This window comes from Lissotriton vulgaris, chromosome 1_1, assembly GCF_964263255.1.
Source record: "Lissotriton vulgaris chromosome 1_1, aLisVul1.2, whole genome shotgun sequence".
Classification (NCBI taxonomy): Eukaryota; Metazoa; Chordata; class Amphibia; order Caudata; family Salamandridae; genus Lissotriton; species Lissotriton vulgaris.
In genome coordinates, this window is record NC_141685.1 from 1,490,474,549 (window position 1) to 1,490,500,857 (window position 26,309).

The following is a 26,309-nucleotide window of genomic DNA, read 5'->3' on the forward strand; positions in this document are numbered from 1 at the left end:
ACTCAGAGCTGTTCACTTGGCGCTGAAGGCCTTTCATCCATCCTTCCGGACCAACACTCTGCTTGTACAGACGGACAATACGACCACGATGTATTACCTCAACAAGCAGGGGAGGTCGAGATCGCGCACCCTGTCTCGGGAGGCGCAGACGATCTGGCACCGGCTTCTGGCAAGAGGATTGACGATAACGGCTACCCATCTGCCAGGTGTGCAGAATGTTCAGGCGGACGCACTGAGCAGGCTGATTCAGGAAAACCACGAGTGGGTCATAAACGACGACGTACTAGGAGAAGTCTTCGCAAGGTGGGGGACTCCAGACATAGATCTGTTCGCCACCGCCGAAAACAGCAAATGCCGAGACTTCGCCTCCAGGTACTACCAGCAAGGGACGCTGGGGAATGCACTCTGGATCAACTGGTCGAACAGCTTTGTTTACGCTTTTCCGCCCATCCCTCTGATTCCGGCGGTGCTCATCAAGCTGTCCCGGTCCAGGGCACGAATGATCCTGATTGCCCCGGAATGGCTCAGACAGTGGTGGTTCACGGACCTTCTACACCGGTCCCTCCTTCCACACATACGGTTGCCGTGCAGGCCGGACCTTCTCACGAAGTTCGGGGGGCAGATGGTGCACCCCAACCTCTCGAACTTGAGTTTGGCGGCATGGCTCCTGAGGTAGTGCAATATGGCCATTTGAATCTACCAGCAGATTGCATGGACATACTGAAGAGTCTAAGAGGCCCTCCACTCGGACGTGCTTACAAGTGGAAGAGGTTTTGTATCTGGTGTGTGTCCAGGAACTTTGATCCTACGACGTGCAAGGAAGATGTAATCCTTCCCTACCTTCTACATTTGGCGCGATCTGGCCTTAATGTTCACTCTATTAGGGTTCATCTCGCTGCATTGACTGCCTACAGGAAAAGCCCTTCACAGACTTCCTTCTTTCAGATCCCTGTGATCAAAGATTTTTTGGAAGGCTTGAAGAAAGTGTTCCCTCCTGTCAGGCTTCCTTCGCCTTCATGGGAATTGAATGTGGTGCTGTCCAGTTTGATGAAGGAGCCTTTTGAACCCATTCATAAGGCTTCGTTGCAGCACCTGTCCTGGAAGGCGGCGTTCCTCGTGGCCATTACATCGGCCCGCAGGGTGAGTGAAATTCAGGCGCTGTGTTGTAATGAACCTTATACTGTATTTCATGCTGCTAAGGTTGTTATGCGTACTCACCCTAAATTTCTTCCCAAGGTTATTTCTGACTTTCATGTCAACCAAACTATAACTTTGCCTACGTTTTTTCAGAATCCTTCATCTCCAGCGGAAAGGTCTTTACATTCCCTGGATGTTCGGAGGGTGTTGAAATTTTATCTGGATAAGACTAAAGGTATTCGTAGGTCAGACCAATTGTTTATCAATTACGGATCAGTCAGGACGGGTCTTGCGACCTCCAAGCAGTCCATTTCTAGGTGGATTGTGTCCTGCATACAACTATGTTACCAGAAAGCTAATAAGACCTTAGGGGGGTAAGCCTAAGGCTCATTCCACCAGGGGCAAAGCTGCCACGACAGCATTGCTCCGTAATGTGCCGATTGCAGAAATTTGCAAGGCCGCCACTTGGAAGTCAGTTCATACCTTTGCTAAGCACTACTGTCTGGACGCTGATGCCAGAGCAGATGCTCAGGTTGGACAGGCTTCGTTACGGAATTTGTTCGCACAATAGTGGTGTTAGCTTCTTTTCTCCACCGCCGCTTTGGTGTGGGGATGGGCTTGCCATTCTATTCACTAGATTATGACTATACACAGAGATCCCCTACTACAGAAGGAGTAGTTTCTTTTCTGTAACTCCAGTTCTGTAGTGGAGGTATCTCTGTTATAGTCATAAGCGCCCGCCCTCTTCCCCGGTGGAGAGAGAGAGAGAGAGAGAGAGATATTCATGTGAGAAATGCTACAGGTCTGGCGTGTTACGCCTTCAAAAAGAACTGAAAGTATGAGAGACCTGCAGGGCATTCTGGGATACTGTGAAGTTCTGGAAAGTTCTCTTAAAGGCACAGTATCCTATTCTGAGCCACATAATGGCAGCCTATGGGGCTTGTCTGTCCAGGTCTTCCTCTCTATCATCCAGAGGGGGTTTTGCTGAAGGCAAGGGAAATCTGGACAGGCTTTGCTGTTTTGTGGATTTTTGGTGGAAATTCTAGCTGAAGTACTGGACAGTGTAGCCTTTTATAGGCTGCATTATATGTCTTTAAATTCTCTCTTAAGTGTCTGTGCAGTTCTGCATTTTTTCGACACTTTAGAGATTATTTTTGATTGCTCCGGGGTCCACGCACATGGGCGGGACTATTCACTAGATTATGACTATAACAGAGATACCCCCACTACAGAACTGGAGTTACAGAAAATAAACTACTCCTTTCCTTCCATAGGCTTTCATTGACTGGTTTTCACTGAAATTTATTTTGTCGATTTTTGCAAACTACAAATATTCCTTAAAAATCGTACCAACTGCTGAAACGTAAATACTTACCTTTCTTAGGTAGAGGTCCCAGTGCTGGATCTAGGATTCCAGTACTGGATTACAAAAGTAACGAGAACCTACTTTACCTGTGACTTGAATTTCCTTCCATAGGATAACATTGCTAGTTTTTCTCTGAAAAGTTTCCAAGTATCAACTTTGAAAATACATTTATCTCCTTTAAAAAGTACAACTGTAACCAAAACGCTTTTACTTAACTGTTTACACCGTATGTCTGGGAATGAATCCAGGATCCAGTCCTGTGGTTAGCAAAGTAATCCTGAAAGTCATCTATTGCATTTTTATAGAAAAACCCATTGAGCTTAATGTTAAATTGTGCTTAGAATTGTGTTGCCTATTGCAACCCCAGTAACTATTTTACTTACTAAGTCTATTGCCTGTCTACAAAGTAATTCCCCAAAGTCACTCATATTGAGAAAAGTATATTTTGATAACTGTTGGTTCTGAAATAAAACCACTATATCTCTTGATATAAAAACAATTGGCCTAGAGTTCAGTTCTGGAGTGTGTGAAACCTTTTGCTGACTGAGTGTGTACAACAAATGCTTTACATTGTCCTCTGATACTGCCTTACTGCTCGACCAAGCTACCACATTAGAGAGTAAGGTCAGATCTGACTTTAACCTTTGTTATACCTCTGGGGATTGGGGACTCTATACACACTGTACCTTACTTTGTTCCAGTATATATAGAGCCACTTTCTTACAGTAGCCACAGACGGCTTGCCTTAGGCGCGCCTTTAGCATGGCCATGCTGTGGCCTCCGTTTAGTAGTTCCTGGCAGGAGGGAGTGGCGCTGGGTTGTGGGAAGCGGGAAATTCAAAAACTGGGGGAAAAGAGCAAGGGGTAAGGCAGGCCGCTCAGTAAAATAGCAAGTACAGCAATACAAGCAACAATGTATCGAACACCAAGATGACAGAATTAGCAACAGAGTTAGAAAAAGGCTTTTACTATATTAAACAATATAAAGGGGGACAGTAGTGATACAAAATTAGGCTATTAAGGTTAAAAGCAAATGAGGACAACAGTTATGGTTATTTAGAAAAACTAATGGCAATTTAAGTCAATGAAGACAAAGTTCAGGCTAATAAATAAGTAACAGCAGTAAACAGAGGCGTAAACAGTATAAACACAGTAAACTGATGGAAGAGCGGCATTGAGGGTACACATGCGTTGGCAAATAGAATGCAATCGACAGTCATGAAGGCCTGCTGATCATAAAGCAAGGGGGAGCTGGCTCAAGAACCTTGATTTAACCCTCTTTACGGGTCCATTGTTAAGTTTAAGTGTTTTGTTCAATCGTAGTCCTTTCTGGCATGTTGATGCCCAAGGTAGTGAACAGGTTGTTCTCTGCTGATCTGATGATTCTTCGAAACTAGAGCTACTTCAGTTTCTCAACTCTTTTTAATGAACCCATCTATCTTCTTTTTTGTTGTGAGCTCTCCTTGATAAGATGTTCTGTTTTTATATGACAATTGAATGTTTCAACGGATTTGTTTTTGCATGTTTCATTTGTTTCATTAGCCCTGTTATTCTGTTAAGTCCCAGTAATGCATCAGTTTAGCAGTTGTACTTCTATATGTCATTAAAAGAGCCAGCTCGCAGATAAACAAGACCCTGAAACAATAACCAGCAGTCCTGTCTACTTTTACTCCTGATGAGTAGGGACTGTTTACTATCTTCTATTTTTCCTTCAGAGTCTTTCTCATAGTTAGCCATCATTTTATGGTCTATCTCTTTTTTATTGAGCGTATCAATACTGCAGTATTTACTAAGGTATACACATTTAGAGTTCGTTTTGCATACTCTGTTGCAGCAAAACTCGGAAATAGCAGGAAAAGTCAAGATTGCCCATCAATATAACTATACACCCAGGGACAGCTGAGTGAGGGAATAACTGCTCAGGAAAGGTAACAAACCAACAATACACTTTAACGTTCAACACAAGTTCAAGCTGTTAGTGCAACACACAGGATACGTACGAGCTATTGTTCATATTCTCTGACCTTCAGGAGGTAAAGTAACTTCAGACTGTTTCCATAAACTACACACCGATCACATGGCAGGTAGCTTGGTGCAGTCATATCACCTTACTTCACTTGAGTGACACAGACCCACTTCACATCACAAATTCTACTGTTTCTTTCACATTAGCAACACTTAGCACAGACCTTTCCTTTATCAGAGTTTCAGAGTTTATTTATTTGTTTTAGCTAACAGCCATACAATATTTTAAAAACATGCAATGAAAAAACAACTCCATTAAAGCATGTGCACAGCAATCTATCAATAAATTAATCTGAAGCTTTAAAATGCAAGTATAATGAAGTGATAAAAATACGCCTTTCGGTCAAAGGCATACATCCTAAAAAAAAAGCATGTTTATATACTTCAGATACAGTAAAGTGTGAGTGCATTGAAAAAGGTGCACCTTCCCATCAGAGGCAATATCCTAAATGAAAGAAAAACCTATTCATCACTATCAATTAAAAAATTATCAGAACATTTTGGAATTATCTTCTTTTCAGATGTAAACAATCTGCCAACCCACCTAGGGAGTAAAAGTGCAGTGCATAAAAATAGTGCAAAATTATGCAATTTATGCATAAGATAGCAGCATGTTCCATTATGGGAAACAACCAGGTTTGTGGAGCCTAACTACTTAAACATAATCCTAGAGTAGAGGGCAACTCTCTCGGGCAAGGTCACGTAACCCTTAAATATGACACTTTGGAGGGGACCATATACATATTATCTGGTTTAATACATCTGACCACATGTTATTTCAAAAATGGGGAGCGGCTACATATTTTGTACAAAACAGAATAAAATGGGTTAGATTGTCCAGACCACCGAAGCTTCAATCACAGCAGTTGGGTCTACCATTGAGTATTTGTATAGGTATAAGAAAATCCTTGGTCAGGAGGGATACCCAGACGGAATTTTAAGTACAGTGTTCACTTTAATTCAGGGTACAGCATGGCTAGATATTCTGACCCATAAAGCCATAGATGTTACTGTACTAATTGCTCGTAAAAGATCCTGGCTTCAGCTCCCAGCATTTTTTTTTTTATCTGCGTTTATTCTTGTTTCCGTTCTTTAATCAAATCTGCAGTATCCTGTCTACTACTACCAGGAGCTTCCCATAAATCACCAACTGTAGCTCCTTAAAAAATATTTTTACATGTGATGACCATGCATGGCCCAGGCAAGTGCAGCTTGCTGTGACGCCTTCTAGGGTTTCTAAGTAAACTGTGGCCTTAGGGTTTCTTACCAGTCTAACCAAGTAAAGAATTGCCCTGAGGGCAACGATTTCTGATATATGGGTAAAATAAAGCTCTGCATACAGTGCTGCTAGGGGTGGTACCTGGCCCAAGCCTCAGCAAAATTCGGAGGAAATTATTCTCTGCTACTTGGAGTGGGTGGACATTGCCAACCCCCCTTTCCTCTAACAGACACTCAGAGGTTCACCCGGAGCTATAAGGCTGTCTAAATCATAGGCAATAATCTCTTTTTTGTGGCCTTTAGATCCTATCCAAGTTTCAAGGTAGCGAGGGTGAACTCTGAAAAGGTAAGGATTCTAGTGCTGTGCACTACAGTTTGACCCTTACTGCCTGCTAATTTAGTGACTAACTTGCACTGTCTAGAATTCACCAACCCCTCCAAAACGTCCGTGCCACACCCCTGATGGACAAATCGAAGGCTTTCAACACTGACACTTTGGCCACCTCCTCAACTTCCAAGAAGACATCCTCTTGTAACTGCGGAACCTTAGTTAGGATGTGAATTTTTACATGAATGTGAATTTCATTCACTTTGGCATTTTCAAAAAACGCCACCTTGAACTCCCAAGTTTGCAATAGATGCAAAAGCACAGTTTTCAATCTTGGGGTACCTCTGGATCATGTCCTCCCATATGCTGCTTAAAGGACCCCAATGTTTAAGACTGACTGAAATCAGCATGAAGGATAAAGCTCTGAGATGGTGTACGTCATATTTGGACAATGGAGCACATGCAATCCATCTTCCTCTGTATCATTCGAAATTCCGAAGCATGAAACGGGGTACTTCAGGGGTGTGCGCAGAGCCCTGCTTTATTCAGTATCTACACAAGTCCGTTGACCCATCTACTTTGCCAGCTGGGGGTAGTCTTTATGAATTACGTAGGTGATCCCAATCTTGTAATATCTGTGGATCCTAAGGTGCCGCATCGTATGACCCCTTTCAGAAATTTATGCGGAAAATTACTAATTGGTTGACTGAATTCCCTCCAATTAAACGAGGATAAATCAGGTACTCTGTTGCACCTCTAGTAAGATTTCTTGGGCATTGATTTTTAGCCTCCCCATTCCAACTTTCCTCTTCTGAGGTTAACTATCTTGGTTTAATTTTTTGATAGTGATCTATCTTTTGACTTCTCACCAGAATAGGCTGACTCGTACTTGTTTCTTTTTATTCAAAGTTCTCAGGAAGCTTCTACCTCTTCATCTAGCAATAGAAAGACCTCTGATTGTTCAGGCTATTATACTTGGACTATGAGTTTTTTGTTCCTGATGATGTAATGTCCCTGAGGTCTAACTCCATTCCAAGCAGGCCCACAAATCAATCCCGGATCACACTCCAGAAAAAACCTCTCTTATATGTTATAAACAATAAACACCATGAATGTAATTTCGCCCTAATCATTTATCAAACCAAGGGAGGAACAGAAAATGACAGAGCGTTCTGTTAAGGACTCAGACCTAACATCTGATGAGAATCTCAGTCTAGAACAGGTGCTCCCCTGTCAATATATCAAGGCCACCAAGAACCCTCCATGTATAATTTATCAACGAGGTGTAGTGCAAATTGACATCCACTCATCTCCCATCTTGTTAGAGATATGTCTAGGACCCCTTCTCTTGTGCAGGTAATCTATACGTTGCATTTCTCAAACTAGGTCAAAAGTCTTCATCCCTGATGACGTTTAGTATTTAAAGACCACCACTCAGCCCCTTACATAGAGAGGTCCTTCTTCCCAGATTATTCTGCAACAAACCATGCGAAGACGATCGTGGTTATAGCAGCCACTAAGAGAAACGGATGCATCTTGCCTGAAGTTTAAAAGAGCCGAGTTCCAGAGGAAAACTGCCACCACTGCGCGTGTTTGCCTTAGGCAGGGAACTCTTCTGGTAATGACAGCCCAACTGTCAACAGGATATGATGTGCGATGCACTTTCCAAGAAACACTAGTCGGCAAGTTGCTCTACTAAATGCTCTCCTTGGGTAGCACATGGAACAAGGTTTAGGGTGTTAGGCTTTTAGATTACATTTTAACCATTTACGTTATGCATAATGTACCTTCTTGCTGTTTTAATGATATCCTGTGTGATTATTTTAGATATACTGTGAAACAGGTGCATGATGTAATAATAAATACATTTAATTAAAAGTGTATATTCTTCTTAGTATTGTATATATGAAATCATGAAGAGCGAAATAGGTTTACTGTTAAGACGACACCCTTGAGCAACTTGATGGGGATTGTTACTAACCCAAATTCAATGATTTCACTTCAGTTGTATATTGACTGGAGTTCTACAGGACTCAAATAACCCATCTTTCACATTTAAAGCCTGTGAATTGAACTAAGTTCACTTAGATCACCCCTGGGTCGGAATGCAAATCTTGTAGCGCTACGCGAGAGTCGTAGCTTACGCAACACTTGGAACTTCATATTGTTTCATCAAATGTCTCGCTCTGAAACAAAATGCTGCATCTTCATTGGTCGGCCCACTCCCATGAACCTCAACTGCTGTGCTAAAGAAAATTCACTAGCTACCCGTAGAAAAATGGATGATTTTCCTGTCTTTCTGTATTGTTCACAGGGACTTTCATAAGACTGGTCCTGTCTACTTGCCGAACAAATGTATGAGGTAGTGTCCTGTCCATCTGCTGTAATCAACAGAAGCCAGTTTTTTAACTTAGCACAAATTCAGACTTTCATGGGCAGGAGTGGGTGTTCTCGGTACAAGCTGTGTGTCTACTAGTTTCCCTGACCGACAGCGGACCTCAATCAGTTTAGGAAGTCACTTAAAATCTGGCTGTTCACCATATAAATGATGGTGAGGTTAGGTTACCATACCAGTAAGTCCTAAGAGTCAGGCAATCGAGCACTTTAGAAATTAGTTTATTAATAATAATGAGTAAATAGAACCTTGCTCTGTGGGCAACCACATGAAGCTCCTCAGTCCAGTGTGAGTCATCGGTTAATACCGGTGGTGAATATTCTGGTGGTTTCTAGGTCGGCCGCTGCTTCCTCTACATACTCCAGCCAGATGACGTCCGCTACCAGGTCAGTTGTCCACCTCCTTGGTGTTGGAGTCTGGCAGGCAGGACGTCTGTGTGCCTAAGTCTCCCCATTGTTCGTCCTGGTTGGTAGGAGTACTTTTAGGTCACGCCTGGGCAGCGCCTGCGCTGCTCTGCAAGGCATGCTGTATTCAGGTATGGACTTGAAGCTCGACCTATATTTTTCATTGGCTTGTGTCATTGTCCACTGTAAACTTTGGCTTTTCATTGGTCAATAGGCTTAGTATTCCCTCCTTAGTACCACTGTGTCCTATTTTCTAACCTCCCATTGGGACAATCACGGTGACGTGGGTTGTTACTCGGTAGACTTTAATTACAGTCTCCCAGCACTATTTTCTCAAATAGCATTGTCACGCTCTCTCCTAACGCTTTAAAAAAAAATCTTTGTACAACGGGTGCCAACTGCATTTGCAATGCAATAGGTCTTGCCTTTGCAAGAGTTTCAGCTATTGGCATTGTAAATGACAAGGCCTTTTATTTATCTGTTTTACAAACAACACATAAATAAAAGGCATTGTCATTTACAATGCATATAGCTTAAACTCTTGTAAATGCGAGAACTATTGCATTGCAAATGCTTGTTTTTTCAAGCAAAGGAGCTAACAATGGGGCCTTCTATGGTACAGTAACAAGGGGCTTGAATTAGGGTGCTGAATCAAACAGTAGTTTGAGTTTCGAGGCTTTGGGTATGTGCGCCGTTTACTTGCCTAAAACAGCCTTCGCTATTCATAGGATCTTATTCAGGCGGGTTTCTATAAATTAAAGATAACATTCTAAGTGGCGCACAATTTCTACGTGTTTGTCAGAAATTCCAAGTTAAATTTGCCCACGGAGATGTTCATTTGTTTCTGAGATCCTATTGAAATGTCTACACTGGTGGTAAAGGAATGGTGTAACAATACATTTTTACCACTTTGTTTTTATGTTATGCATTGATATGGTGATTGTTTTTCTTTGCTGAACAATAAAAGTGGCATTTTATTAGATCCACTTGTTCTTTTCCGTTTAAAGATATAATCTACAAAATGATCTACATAAGACCTATATAGCTTGATAAAGATAATAAAAAATGTAACCGACCACATTTAGGCCGCATGTTCACAATTGTCTTTTTTATTGAACCCAGAAAATAAACTATAAAAGCATTTAGGTCATTTAACGTCTCGTTATCTTTTCTTTTTAATGACTTCTCATATAACATCTGTGCTTGCCAGTTTTTCCCTTCGAAGTAGTCACCTTACACTTTCAGTTTGCTTTTCCTTCTTTCTGATGCTGTGGTCTCTTTCTCTGCAGTTTATTAAACTGGTAAGTGTTACAGGATGGCTTGTGTGAGCCTGCATAAACCTCTGCAGATAGATATACGGCACTGCATCCTGGCTTTCCTAACATGGTTATGCCGTGTAGCTGCATGCCATAACTTGTTAATTGACGCAAGGGTTTCCCGTAAACTGCTAAGTTTTTTTCTACTACTATACCAAAAACATGTTTTGAAAGACTAAAATATGAAAAGTCGAATCACACTGCCGATGCAAGCATGCCAGTGTAAAAGAGCTAAAGAGAAAGGGTAACACATCTGACGTGTTTTGTGGAGTTCTACAGTGTGCCAGTGCATTTTTTCAGAGTGTGCTTTCTGTGTCACTCATAGTAAGTAAAATGTGTTGTGTTACTCAGATTGTTTTGTTTGTAGACTATGCCTTATGCAACAATACACCTGTATTTAGTCATTATTGAGAACTTGAAATAGTTTGCCGTTGCAAGCACCATACAAATGTGTATCGAATTCTACAACGCACATAAAAGCCATATATGTCTACAAGATAAACGTTTTATTTTAATGCTAGTCTCGCTTACAGCTCCCTTTGTTCATATGTGGGAAGAGTCTAAACTTGTTGCCAATACTGTAACGTTTGGCAGCCCAGCTGGCAGCAGGCGGGCATCTTTCATCATGCATTTTAGCCTTTGGCCCCATGTTCCTCTCATACACTCACTCTATTCAGTTCTAAATTTGCTGCCAATCTGTGTGAACTGAGGTTGTGGCCTTGCCATTTTATTGTGGCTTGGTAGTTAAGTCACCAGATTTCCTGTGTTTTCGTCCCTGCTCCGCTCTGTTTCAGTGCACTCTGCAGCTTCTGCCACTATTGTATTCCTTAGAGGCATTTTACCTGTGTTGTAACAACATGTACAACTTTCTAAAGTTTCCAAGGTTGTTTACTTTGCAAATCTCTCAGGAATTTTTGCATGCGATGTCAGGCACTATTGTGTGTTTTTTTTAACCACTGACAGCTTCGTGAAGGTCAGAGACCGTGAAGTACAAAAAAGTAACTTCAAGAAACTTGTCAACACCGATGCACAAACAGTACTCTGTTCTTCAGACTAACCCTGCAGGTTTGCATGGCCATTCTGTGTGACCTGCTTTTGCTGTGTCTGTGTGCACCACATGTTATGTTCAGTACCAAATACATTAGTTACCTGGAGATCCTCATTACACTGGTCCTTTGAGAATCTCTAGTTTACCCGACATAGCAGCTCTTAGTGTGAAATGAAACCAGGCACCAGAACCAGAAGAAGTATTTGTTGATCGGGTGTTTTTGATTACGTACAGACATTATCAGTCCTCCTTGAAGAAATATCAGCATCTCCTTTCCCTAATCCCACACTTTGACTCTAATCCCCTTCCAGATACCGGACTACATGGTAAACTTTGTTAAACTAGGAGTTTTTTTCTATAGATTGGGTATGCTAACATACAAGTACAATTCTTTCTCTTTTCCCTCTATATTTGAATGTATCCTCTGAACCTAGTGGTACAGCCAAGCAGTAATAATGAGCTGTCCTCTGTTTTGTATCATAACGTCTAAGGGAAGGCTTGCTGGCTGATAGTTTGACCTTTTTCTGGACATTTATTTTTAAAGTAGATACTCTTCGCAGGTTTTATCTTACCCACATATTTATATTAACTGTAAAACATTGGTCTTGAGTCAAGTGTTGTTTTTATATTCAAAAGACCGCCCCTCCTCCCGGACCACTCCTCTTTTTTTTTTTAGGATCGGAATGAGAGCCACAAAGGAGATGTCGGATATCCTAGAGTAGAGGAATCCTGGCACTTGTAAGCAAAGTGCAGCCACAGTCGTTTACTTTGCCTTTCCCAACCTTCTGCACCAGCATGCTGCTTTTCGAAAGTTGCACTTTTGTTTCTCTAAACCGCCATGAAAGAAACACTCACTCTTGTACAGGTTTGGAGCACAAGAACTTGACTGCCATTTTGGCCACCGTTTGTTTGATTTGTTATAGAAAGTAAGTTTTAAATGGGGGATCCTCAACAGTGTTGCATGCTCATTCTGTTGCAAGGCAGCAGTCATCACTAACCAAAGTCATTGATCCTGGCCCAAAATATGCAGTCACAATAAACCTGATTCCATAGGAAGTAACCAAAGCTAGGCGTTGTACTTTTAAAGCTCTCAGGCCTAGAGGGAAACACCTGGAAATACAAAAACAGGAAACATTTTTTAGACCTCTGGTTAATGGCCGGAAAACAAAACGTGCTTCTAGAAGTATAGAAGTAGTGAAACAAAATGACAGGCATAACATGCTCTTCACCACCTTATCAATCACTTAAACTGCTACTGAGATAATAGGAACCGACAGCTTGCAAATGCTGTAGAGATCCTAACCGGAAACAAGCAGATTTTTATAAAAAAAAACTCGTGCCCTCAACCCCCACAAATTAAGATAGTATATAACTGAATATTGCTGACAGTGGCTCCAGTAGTTCTGGCGTATTGGCTGAGGCGTGGCTGCTGCAGTTTTAGACGTACTTAGTAAGTGCAGAGATACAATTGTGAAGCGAAGGCTCAGTCTGTGGCTTCCTTCTCCTTTCATAGGAGGATCTCATTGAGGATACGTTTTATGATTTTGAAAGTAGCAGCTCATTTCTAAGCTTGCTCACTTCACCAGAAATGCCCTCTGGAACAGCAGTGCTTGCACATCCTCAGTAGGTTGCAGAGTCTACGAATGAGAACCTCTGATTCCTCATTGGCAGCCCACAGCACCAATGCATCGCCTACGTCTTCCAAAGTCGTGGCAGCCCTAACCTCTTCACTCCACCCTATGGTATGGAGCTATGTCCATCTTGGGATTCTCTGATTCGCAAAGCAGTTTACTGGTACACATGGCACTGGGCCTTCACTCCCTACCGTGACATTTACTTTGTTATTCCTTGTGAGCCGCATGTTGCAGTTGTTGGAGTCCCTCCCTCGGGTATCTTTATTTTCCACCTATAATACTTCCATCCGTAAGAGGGAGAGCCTCTCACTCTTCTTTTTGAATTGGGGGACCCAGGAACGTTTCTTAACTTCTCCAGGGTTTGTAGTAAATCCCCTATATAGCTACACACATGAGTGATTGTCCCCTTGCATGACATCCTTTGTTCTCCAAACTTCAGTTCGACCATTAATTGATGCTTCCGGTATCTAGTCCTTGAGACATCCTTTCTGGTTCTGCATGGAAGAAAGTTTTTTTCGTATGTGGCTGAATTCCTATGTGGAAAGTTGGACAGCTTTTTCTTTCACCCACCATTTCTTGATTGACTGGGACTGGTGTGCCCCTCTCTCTCCTCTGGAAGATTGTTTTGCCCTGAATCAGTCTTCATTGGACACCACTGGTGTTTCTGTGTTGTAGCATGTGATCATAATGCTCATTAAAACTATGGAGACCTTCATTTGTGCTCTTGTTCAGGTGCAGGGGCATCATGTACCCCCTTCGCTGCTTTACCAACTACAGAAGCAGTTAAGTTCTTGATCTGCCTTTTCCATCTGTAACTCGGCAGACAAAAGCTCATAATTAAAGCTAAAGAAAGATGGGTTGACGGGGAAAAAGTGGAATGTTTAAAGGAAGGAACGGTGAAGGGATGCATGGAAGGGCAAAAGGGTGGGTAGGTCAAAGGATGCGTGGGTGGATGGTGACAGGATGTGTTGTTGGGTGAGGGGATGTGTGGGTGGTGAAAGGATACACACATGGCGCCCAGCGGCAAACAGAACAGGTGGGGCGGCTGGCGAATATGTAACCCACTGGCAGGCACAGATTAAAACCAGCAGTGCCCTTAGGCCCAAAGCTCTCAGTTGTGGTCCATTTTAAACAGTGTTTATAACCGCCATGATTGGGAGCTCTGGATTTGAGACTGAAGGCATTGTGAGTTTCTCACAGTTTCCTGTCAGCGAGTTAGATTAAATAAAAATAAAGAAATAAAGGGTTACTTACCTACTGCTCCTCTTCATCTCGGCAGCCGGTGCTCATCCAGCACAGGCAGCAAACTCCCAGTGTCTCGTGCAACTAACCTCTACCAATCCTGGAGCTGCTCTCATGCTGCTGAGAGAAGCACCAGGATTGGTTGGAGTGCAATGGTCAGATCCTTATCATGCATTATTGTAGATTATATCTTCTTCCACTTGATGTTGCCAGTTCACTCTTTCTTTAGAGGATGTGCACAGTTCTGCTCTTACCGCCCTGCCCATTGTTAAGATGCTTGGCTGGTATATGTTTTTTTTTCTTGGGAGGTCTGCTAGGAGATCCTGGTCCACCAGTTAATGGCATGGCTCACAGCAGAGGTTTTTCAATAGCTCATCTTATGTTGGTCAGACCTCTAATGCTGCCACACTGTGGAATGCTTAAGCAATGGCGTCATTAGATTTTCTGGCAGTTGAGGCGACAGGGCACAGCTGGTAAGCATGTTATCCACTTGTTTATTTCTCTATCAGCAAACAATTTTTTTATGCTTATTGATTTAAGGGCTACATTGAAGATTCCCCTGTCATCGCTTTGACAGGCATTCAAGTTCCCTGTTAATGAATTTGCATCCTTTTTGGTCTCTTGAAGCACAATATTACACTATATTTCCCAGGTATTCCCCACGGGTTGCCCTTGGTTTCTTCTTTTGTTAATTTATTTTATTGGGGTTTTTTGCTTCAAATCATGAGGTTTCCTGGGAGACTTTTACTCCAACACATGGTTTCTTTGGTTCTCCTTCTCTTGCTTTTGCAGTGCCATCATCTTCCTTTTGGATGTCACGACATTCCGAGTTGTAACGGAGAAGGATATTCCCTTTTTCCTATCTGAGCATTCCACTCTGATATCCCTCTTATCTTTTGTTGTTGGTCTCTTGAAAGGAAAGTCTCTTTTCTGAGGCCCTGCTGGGCACTTGCCCATCTTCCTACTTGGGATCTTGGGTAAGATATTAGTTTCTCATCTTGGTGTCTGTTTACCATTTTGCTTCAGCTAAAACCTTTGTGGGGGAGGGGGGGTCTTCCTCTCTGCTTTTATTCCTCTTAATTCCCTTCCTGCCAGTTCAGTCATGCTTTGTCTAATGGCTGGTATTTCACTGCAGATTGACACTTAATGTTCTGTCCGAATAGTTACTTTTGGTGTGCAGAGGTCTTTGCTCTGTGGGATGTTGTTTGTAATCCCATAGGAGGAGGGCATGGATGTACCAGTAAGTATTACTCAGTCTTGACATTTGTACTGATCTTTCTAAGTCCTGTTTCCTCCAAATAACCCAACTCACATTAGCTCATACACCAGTCTTCTTCCTCGTGTAGATTTGTGGATTGAAAACGTAGAAGTCAGCGTGCATGGTAGGGTACAGAGTCTATGTGGTTTGGCTCATACTGTGCTCACTCTAATACTTTGTATTGCAGCCTTCCAGGGTAAACATTGCTTATGTTTTGGTGGAATTTTACGAGTCAGTGCTGTGAGTAATTGGCACCTGTTGTCCTAATATAATGAAATGCTCTTCAGACTCCCTAAGATCATTCTAATGTTGGTTATCATAGCCTGTTGAAATGGTTTGGGTCCGTTCCATAATCACCTATCACCAGTTTCCCATGCATGATCTCAAATTTGTGATTTATTTATTTTGGGACCTAGTGTTAGTTCATGCTAGTATCAAAAAAACAACTGGCCATTGATTGCACCTGCCACCTTTCTGATTATACAGTAAATCTGTCGTATTGCTTCTAAACATGGCCACCTTGGAATGATAAAATACTATGAACAATATCATTCCAAGCAGGCCACTCAGTTTATGGTTTAAGCTAATTCTTTATTTTACGGAAAAAGTAAAGAAACACATACACTACCCAACAGTTGGAGGTTGCAAGGAATATCCAAACAAGCCCCCCCCCCCCCCCCCCCCCCCCCACACCCACGGGCTAATCCCTGCAAAGAAACTGATCTATTGAGCATATGTAAACCTGTATGCATATCATGTCTTAAGCAATTTCCCGAACCACGTGTGGCATAATACCCCTCTCCTACCCCCACCGTAGGAGTTCCCAATCACTAGTGGCAATTTCTAACACCTGAGATATTGGGAACAGACCATTTCAATAAACTTTGAGGAAAGATATTTTAAGAATGGTGGTGAGACTGATTCAAAAACTTGACCCTTACTCAAGAAGGTGTATGAGATTTTCTCCATCCCCTCAGGACACATAGTCTATATAGTCACTCACTGTGTTCCAATACCTTCTCTTTACCCAAAAAGGGATAGGATATCTTTTGGATGCATTGTGCTGGCAAAATCTGTTTCCTCCTACATGAGTTGAAGAGTATAGGTCTATTTACTAGCTCGACCCAGTATAATGTGGTGTGGAAGCCTCAGCCCCATGTATTGAAAACTTTCCTCAACTGTATTGAGTACTATTGCCATACACTTCTGGAATTTAGGGCACAACCACTATATGTGTTTAAGAGGGACCCTTTCTCCACAGCCTCTCCAATATTGTTTGCATCTGTTTGTCTTCGACTAGCTTTAGAGAGTGTGGTATCAATACGTGGATATCTTTTATTATGGCTTCTCCCATTGTGGTTGATTTTGCTGGGTTATGGGTTCTAGCAAACATCTACTTCCACTCAGTTCCAGAGAGGGGTTGTCCAATCTCTGCCTCCCACGACTTTATGCTTTTAAATATTGTATTGAATTTTGTTTAAAATCATAAAAGCACAATACATTAAAATCTTTGTGCAAGTATATATACACTGTGAACTACAGTACATCATAGAAGTACAGTAAGAATGTTATTCCGAAATGTAAACCCTACTCTGTACAAATAGAAAATGAATAAAACCAGGCAGATTAAAAGCAATCAAAACAATATTGGACATATATCCAAAGTGTTTATGGTGTTTAAAATTAGCTATGCAGGTTGACATTGTGAAAAACTGAGAGACCTTAACACCTGGAACAATGTAGCGCTTTTACTGTGAGTGTACATTTTACAAAAGAGATCTACATGCATGGTGCTCCTGGTTGACACATGATCACAGGGGCAATTTGCTAATGTCGCAGACCAATCCTTCATTACGGGTAAGCTAATTAAATGGTGGTAAAGTCTTTCTAAGCCGAGAAAGACCAAACCGATGCCTAGGATTCAGTATGAACTTGAGATAGGGCTGCATATCATGTGTAATCAGCAAAGTTTGATTCTTTAATACACTAGGTCTCAACAATTCTGTCAGCAACCAATGTCCCTCCAAAATGTCCTAGCCATTCAATTTTCAAATATTTTCTACTAATATATTCCAAAGATTCAGGCTGCTCCAAAATTTGTGGGTGTCTCCTATCACAGGAAAGTTAATCTAGATAACCATGGAATACGCAAAGAAAAGCTCGAATTAATGCAGTCACTAATAATGGCTCGATTTAAATCGGTGAACTCTGATTGCCAAATTTCATGCCATAATAAAATGGGCTGTAACTTAATTATGTCTGCTAGAAATGGTACTCTCAATTCTGCTTGACATGCAAAAGACGAGGAGCTCTTAGGTACAGCAAGGAGATGCTTTAAAAAACTAATTTTCCACCATTTGCAACGCCTTACAATTAGTGTGTATCCAGACATCTCCCTCGTAAGTAGCAATGGACAAGCATTTGGCCTTATAAATCTTCACCATTTCGTTCTGGGGATTTGTGCCTAGTTTTCTGGCAAAATTCGAATAGGCCATAATTGATTTCCTGAATTGTAGCTTCCTAGCATTAGAAGAGTCCATGAACACTCCTTATCAAATAATATACCCAGATACAAGAAGGTTGCTGTGGTCCATGTCTTTGCATCATCACAACACTTCGCTGACCTTCTCCCACATTTTATAGTGAATGTTTTGGTTGACTAAAAGTCCTAAGTCCTGGGGCCGTGACCAAGATGGAGGATGGGTAAGACGTCTCCTTCTCATCTCTCCGTCCCTGCCACCGGCCCAGCTATCTGCTGTTTCTTGCCATCCTTGACTGGACCATCCAGGGCTAGGCCAGAGAACGGAGTGTGCGGCCTACGCCATGTCGGGGGGGGGGGAGGGGCGCGCCTCAGAAGACGTTCGGCTTGTGAAAGTACGTGGACCCAAGAGGCCAGCTCCAGCCTGCCGATCAGACTGCGGGGCGGAGACGGTAGTGGTGACTCCTGCCCCCGCAGTGTGGCCGACGGCGATCCAGAGCAACTCTGTCATACCAACATGTTACCGGAGCATATATTGCGTAGGCCCAGGACTGAGGGCCACCCAAGTTCTCGAGGAGGGAGGTCCGACCTGAAGCCCTGCCGCCATACCACTGCCGGCCATAGAAGTCCCACCCCGTGATTCCCTAGCGGGCGGGAGGGGGTAATAGAGACGCCGGGAACGAGTGGGCCTCCTCTGGTGTTGGGATTGCAGTGGGAGAGTACTGCATGGGAAGCAGCGCCTAACTTGGTGGCATGGAGGGCCGGTGCCGTCTGTCCACTCATAGGGAAGAATAACCTGCAGTGGGCCCACTCCCCGGGAGATTGCAGGGCGGCGGCCCAATTTCTCAGGCTGCATTGACTGTGGCAACAGTTTACAGAGACTGAGCACCCCTACAGGGACAGAGCACCACCTCAGCACATACCAGACCAGAGCCTAGAGGTGCATGGAGTTTGCGACTTGCAACCTAGGGCCAAGACTAGGTGGACACCTCACCTCCTAAGTAAGATCCTGAATTCTGCCGTTGCACAGTCGTAAGTCCATTGGTTGGGGCCACGGGCGGCCGGGCACTCCTGGTCGTACTCCGGCTCTGCATATCGCCAGCTGCTTGAGGACCAGTTGCAGGGAGAGGAATGAACCTGCGAGAACCCCCTGACATGCACCTGACATAATGAGCCTGGCCTGTTAGAGAAGATGGTGATGGCCCGTGTCAAAAAAGACTGCACCCTCAAGGACATGCTGGTCAGATCAACCGGAAGCCTCTCGGGCGACCATGCTACCCCTTCTGACTTTCACAGGCTGGAGACCAAGCTACGGCAGAGGAGTCGGTGACCCACTCCTTCCTTTCAGAAGAAACCTGGACTCACTGGGTGATTATTCAATTCCTGCTCCGCCCCTAGCACAATCCCTGCCTATATGCTGGCCACCTCCGTTGTTGTTATACCCAAGCCGGGCAAGGATACACAACAGTGTGGCTCCTACTAGCCAATTTCTCTGTTAAATGTGGACCTCAAATTGTTCACAGGCATTTTGGCCAGTAGATTAGGCCCACATGCCCTCCATTATAGATCTGGACCAGGCGGGGTTCGTCCCCCAGCGACAAACCAGTGACAACACCTAACGCATTCTACATATTATAGAGAAGGCAACACAAACTTCGGGCGAGCTAATGTTACCGACCGATGCCGAAAAGGGAATTCGACAGAGTCCATTGCCTTTTTTGGAACAGGTTATCACTCACTTCGGTCTAGTCGAAAAATTCAAGATTCGGCTCCTGAACTGTTATCTACCAAAGCAACAGTGAGGGTTAATGGTCACATTTCTACTCCCTTTTCAAACGGCAGGGACACGCAACAGGGCTGCCCATGTCACCCCTATTTTTTGCTCTGTACATGGAGACACTGGTCTATTATGGGAGCCGTCTTTGGGTGGGGGGAAACAGCATACTATAAGCCTGTATGCTGATAATGTGCTGATGACCCTAGAAACGAGTGTTAAATGCAGCCTGACTACCTTCCCCATAATGCCACTGCTAGACAATCCAGAATTCACCCTCTGGATGGACCCCGGAGTGTTTGCGATATGGAGACGTTTAATTGTTGCTCAATGGGGCACATGATTGATGAAGAGGGTGTGATTCCTTTCAGACGACTAAGTGCAGACTTCTCCCTTCCAGAAGATGAAGGAATACACTACTTCTTCATTGGCTCCATCATTGGCTGCTACACCAGACCAATAGGCCTAACATTCAGAGACGCCTCACTCCATACAAGATCACCAAATCTTCAGAAAAGCAGCTTATCTCGGAGATATATGCATATTTGAATCTGCAAAATAGATATATTTACAAGGGCAGCCAGCACAGGTGGGAACGAGATATAGGACGGCAAATGAATGATGGGGAATGGGGGGGACATATACTACAGGGCGCGACACACCGCTTGCAATACATCCCTTACTGAAACTCTTATTTAAATTGCTACATAATGATATTTTACCCCTGTACGATTGCATAGAATGAACCCAGAACATAGAGCAGAGTGCTGGAGGAGCTGCAGTATCCTGGGAACCTTGGTTTACCTACCGTGGGACTGCCCTCGATTCCAAACAGGTTGGTCAAAGGTAATAGATATTGATTCCCATCTCAATACGCAAATACGTAGATTTCCTGCATACACTATGCTGGGCCTACCTAACCCTCTCATATACCCCTTGAAATCTCGATGGGGAAACAGATAGGCTTGACTCTAGGGGCCACGGTACAGAATATCCTAACTTGTTTGGATTCAACACAGGTGCCCACTCCCTTGGGATGGTTCCATCGGCTTTGTCACATACTTGGTATGGAGAGGATTTTTTCTGAAACTCGCCACCCAAGGTCCTTCCTTTTGGAAACTGTAGCGCCCTTTCCCTGTCTCTCCTCTCACAGGATGTCAGGGAATTGACATGACCCAAGTATTTTCACCTCCTGCGATTATCAGTGACCAACCTTGGTGCCAGACTATTTGCGAATATGGAATGTGTTTAGGGTATCGTCCTGTATTCATTAGCAGATGGGAAATTAGTCTAGGTGGGTGGGGGGAGGAAGCTTGGTTGGGATGTTTCCTTTTTCTTTGTATTGGATAATTAAGGGCCACAAAAGCATGACTGTTCGCTCATGACTTTATAAAGATATGCACATGTCATTGTCTTCCGGGTAAAGAAGTTCCGGGATAGGACAGTGTCCAATTTATGGAAGATCCTACTGACTAACTCGCTCCCTAGGCTATTTATATATAATGAAAATAAAAAGGGGGCGAGTATGCAACCATGTCCCGACTTTACTCTTGGGGGTTAAAAAGTCTTCTAAATCTCTGAAATAAATTTCTTATCTCCTGTGTTTTTTTTTTTTCTTTGGTATAATTGACCATCGTTCAACTTTGTCTGCGTTTAGTAGGCTAGCGCCCTAATCATGGGATGCATGAGCCAGTGCCAGACATTGATGTAGTGAAAGCATTTGTTTCAGTCGGACATAATTCAATTTTAAACTCTCAAAAGCTTTTACAGCCTCTATCAAATAGCACTTCTATATTCTTTCACCACTTTTCATGCCACTCCTCAAATGACCACTATATCCTTTAAGTGTAAACTCAGGATTACCTAATTATGAGTCCTTGGCAAAGGAAATTATTTCAATCCTAACCTCTTTTAGACCCAGGTTGCCAGTTCGGCTCTGGTAACTGGGGAAGTAAGAACCCCAAGACCTTTGCTTCTCCAGCTTCTAGAGGCTCTTCTGGATGTGCCACCCTGAAATCACTTAATCCATGAAGCATCATTGCTTCTCTGAGTTTACCCTCTCCCACTCATAATAAGTTCCGAGGTGCAGCCTGATATTATGTTATTAAATTGAGGAGGTCATGCCCCTCACCCCCCTCAGGTTTCTTCTTCCAGTGCCTGGCAGTTACCATTTTTCCAGCCCAAACAATGTGTGGCATCGTAGCCGGTACCGGTACCGGAAGAGTCTGGGAGAAGAAAAGGATTTTAGGGAGGATTGGCATTTTGACAGCCACAATTTTTCTGCACCTGGATAGACTCCACCCGTAAACCACCCCCGCCCCATCCCCCATGTACCAGGACTGCAGCTCATGTAGGAATGCATGCACTAAAGATTTGTAATTGGTCTCTGGGCAGTTAGAGTTGGGGGCACATGCATACGAAGGTTGGTTATGTAATCTTTCACCCATTAACACAGAAACCTCTGCTTTATTATTAAATAATTAATTTTAAAACACGAAACCAATCCGTAACTTGCCATGTCAATCATTGATGTGTCTGTGGAAGTATCTGGATCAGTCGGTGTGACTAAGATGTCATCTGTGTATGTTGGCGATTTATAGACCTTCCTACCGCTGGGAATGCCATGTGTGTTCTTATTGCTGCATATTTTCTCTGCTAGTGATTTCAGAGTGAGGGCTAATGACAGCTCAGAGAGGGCAGCCTTGCCTAACCACCCTCTCCACAGCACGCATTGCACACACCAATTAATGAGATAGGATTGTGTAATTGCTCAGCACCCAATTTCTAAATCTGAGTACTATCTCCAAGGTGACCAGAGTTTGAGCTGTAGAACGCCAGTGGAAATGTTCAAACACATTCTAAGTATCAAGCAAGACCATTAGTGCCAACCTATTTGTCATGTGTACCCTGACCACTAAATGCAGCATCTTTTTGGAACTATTTCTGCAGCTTCTGCCGGTCATTAATCCCGGCTGATCTCTGGTTCTGCTAGACCCTGCAGGATTACTTCTAAGAGCCACCCCCTTCAGAAGCAGTGGTCAGGCAGAATGAGTGCTGTACAGATGTATTACCATAAAGCGGGCGGATTCTTAAAAATTACTAAAAAAAGAGAAGGATTAATTAAAAGGGAACCTGTAAAGGGAGGAAATGAAAAAATAAATGACTCTCCAACCACACTGGCCCTGAAGCCCAATTATCAAGTGGAAGCGCACATGTGATTAAGTGAAATGCCATCACTCACAGAGCATTAGACCCAGTGGCTGAATTGAGTTAAGACCTTGCCGCAAGCACAATGCTCTACATCTAGGGTTTGCCAGAGAGGGTAGCCTACACCAAACCCTTTTCTACTATAGGGATCTGTTAACTTCCTTTTAACATAATGATTGTTTACAGGTTTTAACTCTGCATAATAACAATCCACCCTTTAAGGCGTTTTGGCTTTAGCATATGCTTTTCACTGTAAACCGGCCAAGCCATCTGGCTTGTGTCTTAACTTTTCACAAAAACAGATCAGACCTATGGTATCCAAATCAATCGGGAACGAAGCCTTATCACCATAACCAGATTAAGCCTACTTTGTGGAGCATACGTTTTACCACAAGACACCCATCAGGCATACCATCTTACATATCAAAATTGCATTTGGCCAAACAATATGGAATCCATTCCATCAGCCTCGCATGGATCATTATGGTGCAAATCTTTTATTCCCTTGATTTGTCAATGGGTGCAACCATACCAAAACACTTGCCTATTACTTGAGGTAACAAAATACCAGTCTGCAGGCTTTAAAGCCGTGTAATAGTAATCCACACTTAAAACCTGGCTTTAACATGCGCTTGTAACAATAAATGTCTACTGCCTTTGTCGTAATATCACATAATAAACACAATGACATTGACTCATGAATGTGACCAACTCAATTGAATATTTTGAGCCTACTTTTTCCCCACAAGGTAGCCCTCTGACATCTTTCCTAAACATTGTAGATATGCACAACATTACATTTGTCAAAATTATATAAACTCCTCCTAATAGGGTCTCACAAGTTCAATGTAGCACGTTTTGATGTTGCCCCCCCACCCCCAATCTTGACTAACAATACATAAGGGGCAGAAAACTTCCCAGTATGTTGCCCTTGTTAGACCCTTTTAGGAGGGGTTTATTTAGTTTTGACAAATGTTATTTTGTACATATCTGCAATGTTTAGGCAAGATGTCTGAGGGATGCCTTGTGGGAAAACGTCTGCTCAAAATATTCAATTGAGTTGGTTACATTGAAAAGTCAGTGTTGCCCGATGTGTTTATTATGTGACATTACGACAAAGGCAGTTGACATATTTATTTTTACAAGTGCATGTTAATGTCATTAGGCTTGTTTAATTATCACTTTAACCAAAAGCTTTGTATTATAGGGTAATTGCATGTGATGTAGGGGAAGTTAGCCTCTTCTCTTGGGCACCTAGAGCATCTGGAGAAGTGTTAGGGATAGGTGTTATGCAGTTTTATGGGGTCAGTACGTTATATGGACATAATTGTTCTCTATACGCTTAAAGCGGGCCATAGTCGACAGTTAACTCGCAGGTGTATTTTACTCCATTCTTTGCCAGTAAGTGGTTTGCCTATTGCGTCTTCTCATCACACCTATATTTTGAATGGCTCCATTGGTTTATCTGAGCAAAGCACTATATATGAGGGCTATCAGTTTCCTACACCCAGTCAGCACCAACAACACCAACAGGGTCTGAGTGGGGACTGGCGCGTCCAGAAAGGTTGGTCACATTTCCTTTTTATTAAAACAATAACTGTTTTCGCTAAAGGAACATTTTGTTTTGCCACAGAGAGGTTCTGTTACTTAAACCTTCATTTGGTAAATGGAACAGTGATTGAACTGAAGTACGAGGACAACTAGCTGGCTTTTGTAGTTAATTTACTCATTTGACGACTATCATTCTGATTTACAGGAGAGTAAATTTCTTGCATCAACTGTTGATTTTCATACTCCTTTCATCACTTTAGAAATCATGTTTTAGTCATCATGATATTAGCAAAACAAGCTATAAACGTGGATTGATTTTTTTTTCTTTTTCAAAAAAGCAGAACGATTGCCACTTTACTCTGAGTAAATGTTGTAAAGGTTCAGTACTAACTCTGGTAATGAATGGCTTGTGTGCTCAGCATTAACAAATCAGCTCCTGCTTTAATCGTTTTTAATTTCATATTATTGACCTTGGGAGCACTGCAAAGTTAATTATTTACTTGTTGGATTGATGCATTAAAACTGACTTTACCCAAAGACACCAACGTAGCCCCTATTACAAATTCATATCCCCAAAAGTAAATGACTACCTGGAAGCTCACACGCCCACGTAAACACAGATGAAACCTATCCGCAAGTCTATACCAACAGATTTACAACCCTATAAAGAATTTGCAACACAAATCCCCCTGTTTGGTGATTCAGGCATACAGATAGGTTCAAACAGCAACTGAATACCCAACAAGATGTTCACAAACACATCGAAAAATACAACCATTGTGATATCTCCATAAGATCCTTCTCTTTTTTAATTCTGATGGGCCTAGAAGCCCTTACCCGCCAGGGATGGTCTTGGAGAATAAAATTACTTAACGAAGTAGCTCAACACCTTAAACTATACACACATTTTCTGCCTGAAAACCTGTTTGATCAAGCTAAGTTACATTTCCTCTTGGCTGGGATATAGATCTTCTGGAACACCTCAGTTTCCAATTGAATACTCTGGGCATCCTCTTTTAAAATCACAAACTCAGAGTGGTATAGATTTAGTGTGTGGATTCACGTCTCTGCCTCTTTTTAGCTATATGCTATTTTTACTGTACGAGTCAATGTGTTTGTCATCACTTTTCTGTTACTACTCCTCAGTAGTAACTGAAAATGTAAGGTTTTGTTTTTATTGAAGTGTTTCTATTGAACTATTTTGTTTTGTTTCGTAGGGTTTGAAGAACAAACCAAAGAAAACAGGCCACGTAAAACCAGACCTCATAGATGTCGATCTTGTCAGAGGTTTGTTTAAAGATGTCTTTTTTTAATACATTTCTTTATTGGGTTTTTCCTCCATATCAGCTGTCAATGTACATCAACAGTCATGTCATCAATTAGACCCAAGGTCGTGTCTTTGGAGAATTCTCCATTGTTTAAAGATGTTCTAGTAAAAAACATGTTTCTGTACGTTTTGTTTTTTAACGTTTAGATTTTGTATTTTTTAACTCCCATCATTACCATGTGCTGGAAACTTTCACTTATTTGGACATTGCTTTTTCTTGAGATCACTCAAACACTAATCACGGTTCTACACAACTACATTCGATTGTCTTACTTAGTATCGGGTATTGGTTCTCAGTAGTGATTCTAATTCGCCATCAAAATGATGAATGATGTCGTGCGTCTGAACCTCCACTTCTGCCAACATTGATTTTCTAAATTATTTACGGGGGAAGAAGCGACCGCGGTAACTGGTCAGTAAAATGTTGTTTAGTTGTTCCTTGTTGCAGCATTTCCACAACTAGGCGGCACAAAGTAGAGGCAAAGCCCCGGGGCCCATGAGGGGCCACTCAAACTCGAGGGCAGCTGTTCGCAAAGTATTAGTTTCCTTAACAGCAAATTTCCAGAAAAAGATTTTTGCTAACCATTTAAACTGCGAGCTT

At 42.6% G+C, this 26,309-nt stretch overlaps 1 protein-coding gene across 6 annotated transcripts in view; it reads left to right on the forward strand.

Annotated features, from left to right (window-relative positions):
* The window catches only part of PHTF2 (putative homeodomain transcription factor 2), a 589,432-nt gene that overhangs the window by 348,754 nt on the left and 214,369 nt on the right, over positions 1 to 26,309 (forward strand). For all 6 annotated transcript variants that reach the window (XM_086967374.1, XM_086967375.1, XM_086967378.1 and 3 more), the window contains one exon: positions 25,599 to 25,668. In XM_086967374.1, the coding sequence (XP_086823500.1) occupies positions 25,599 to 25,668 (70 nt within the window). The remainder of the gene's footprint in view (positions 1 to 25,598; positions 25,669 to 26,309) is intronic.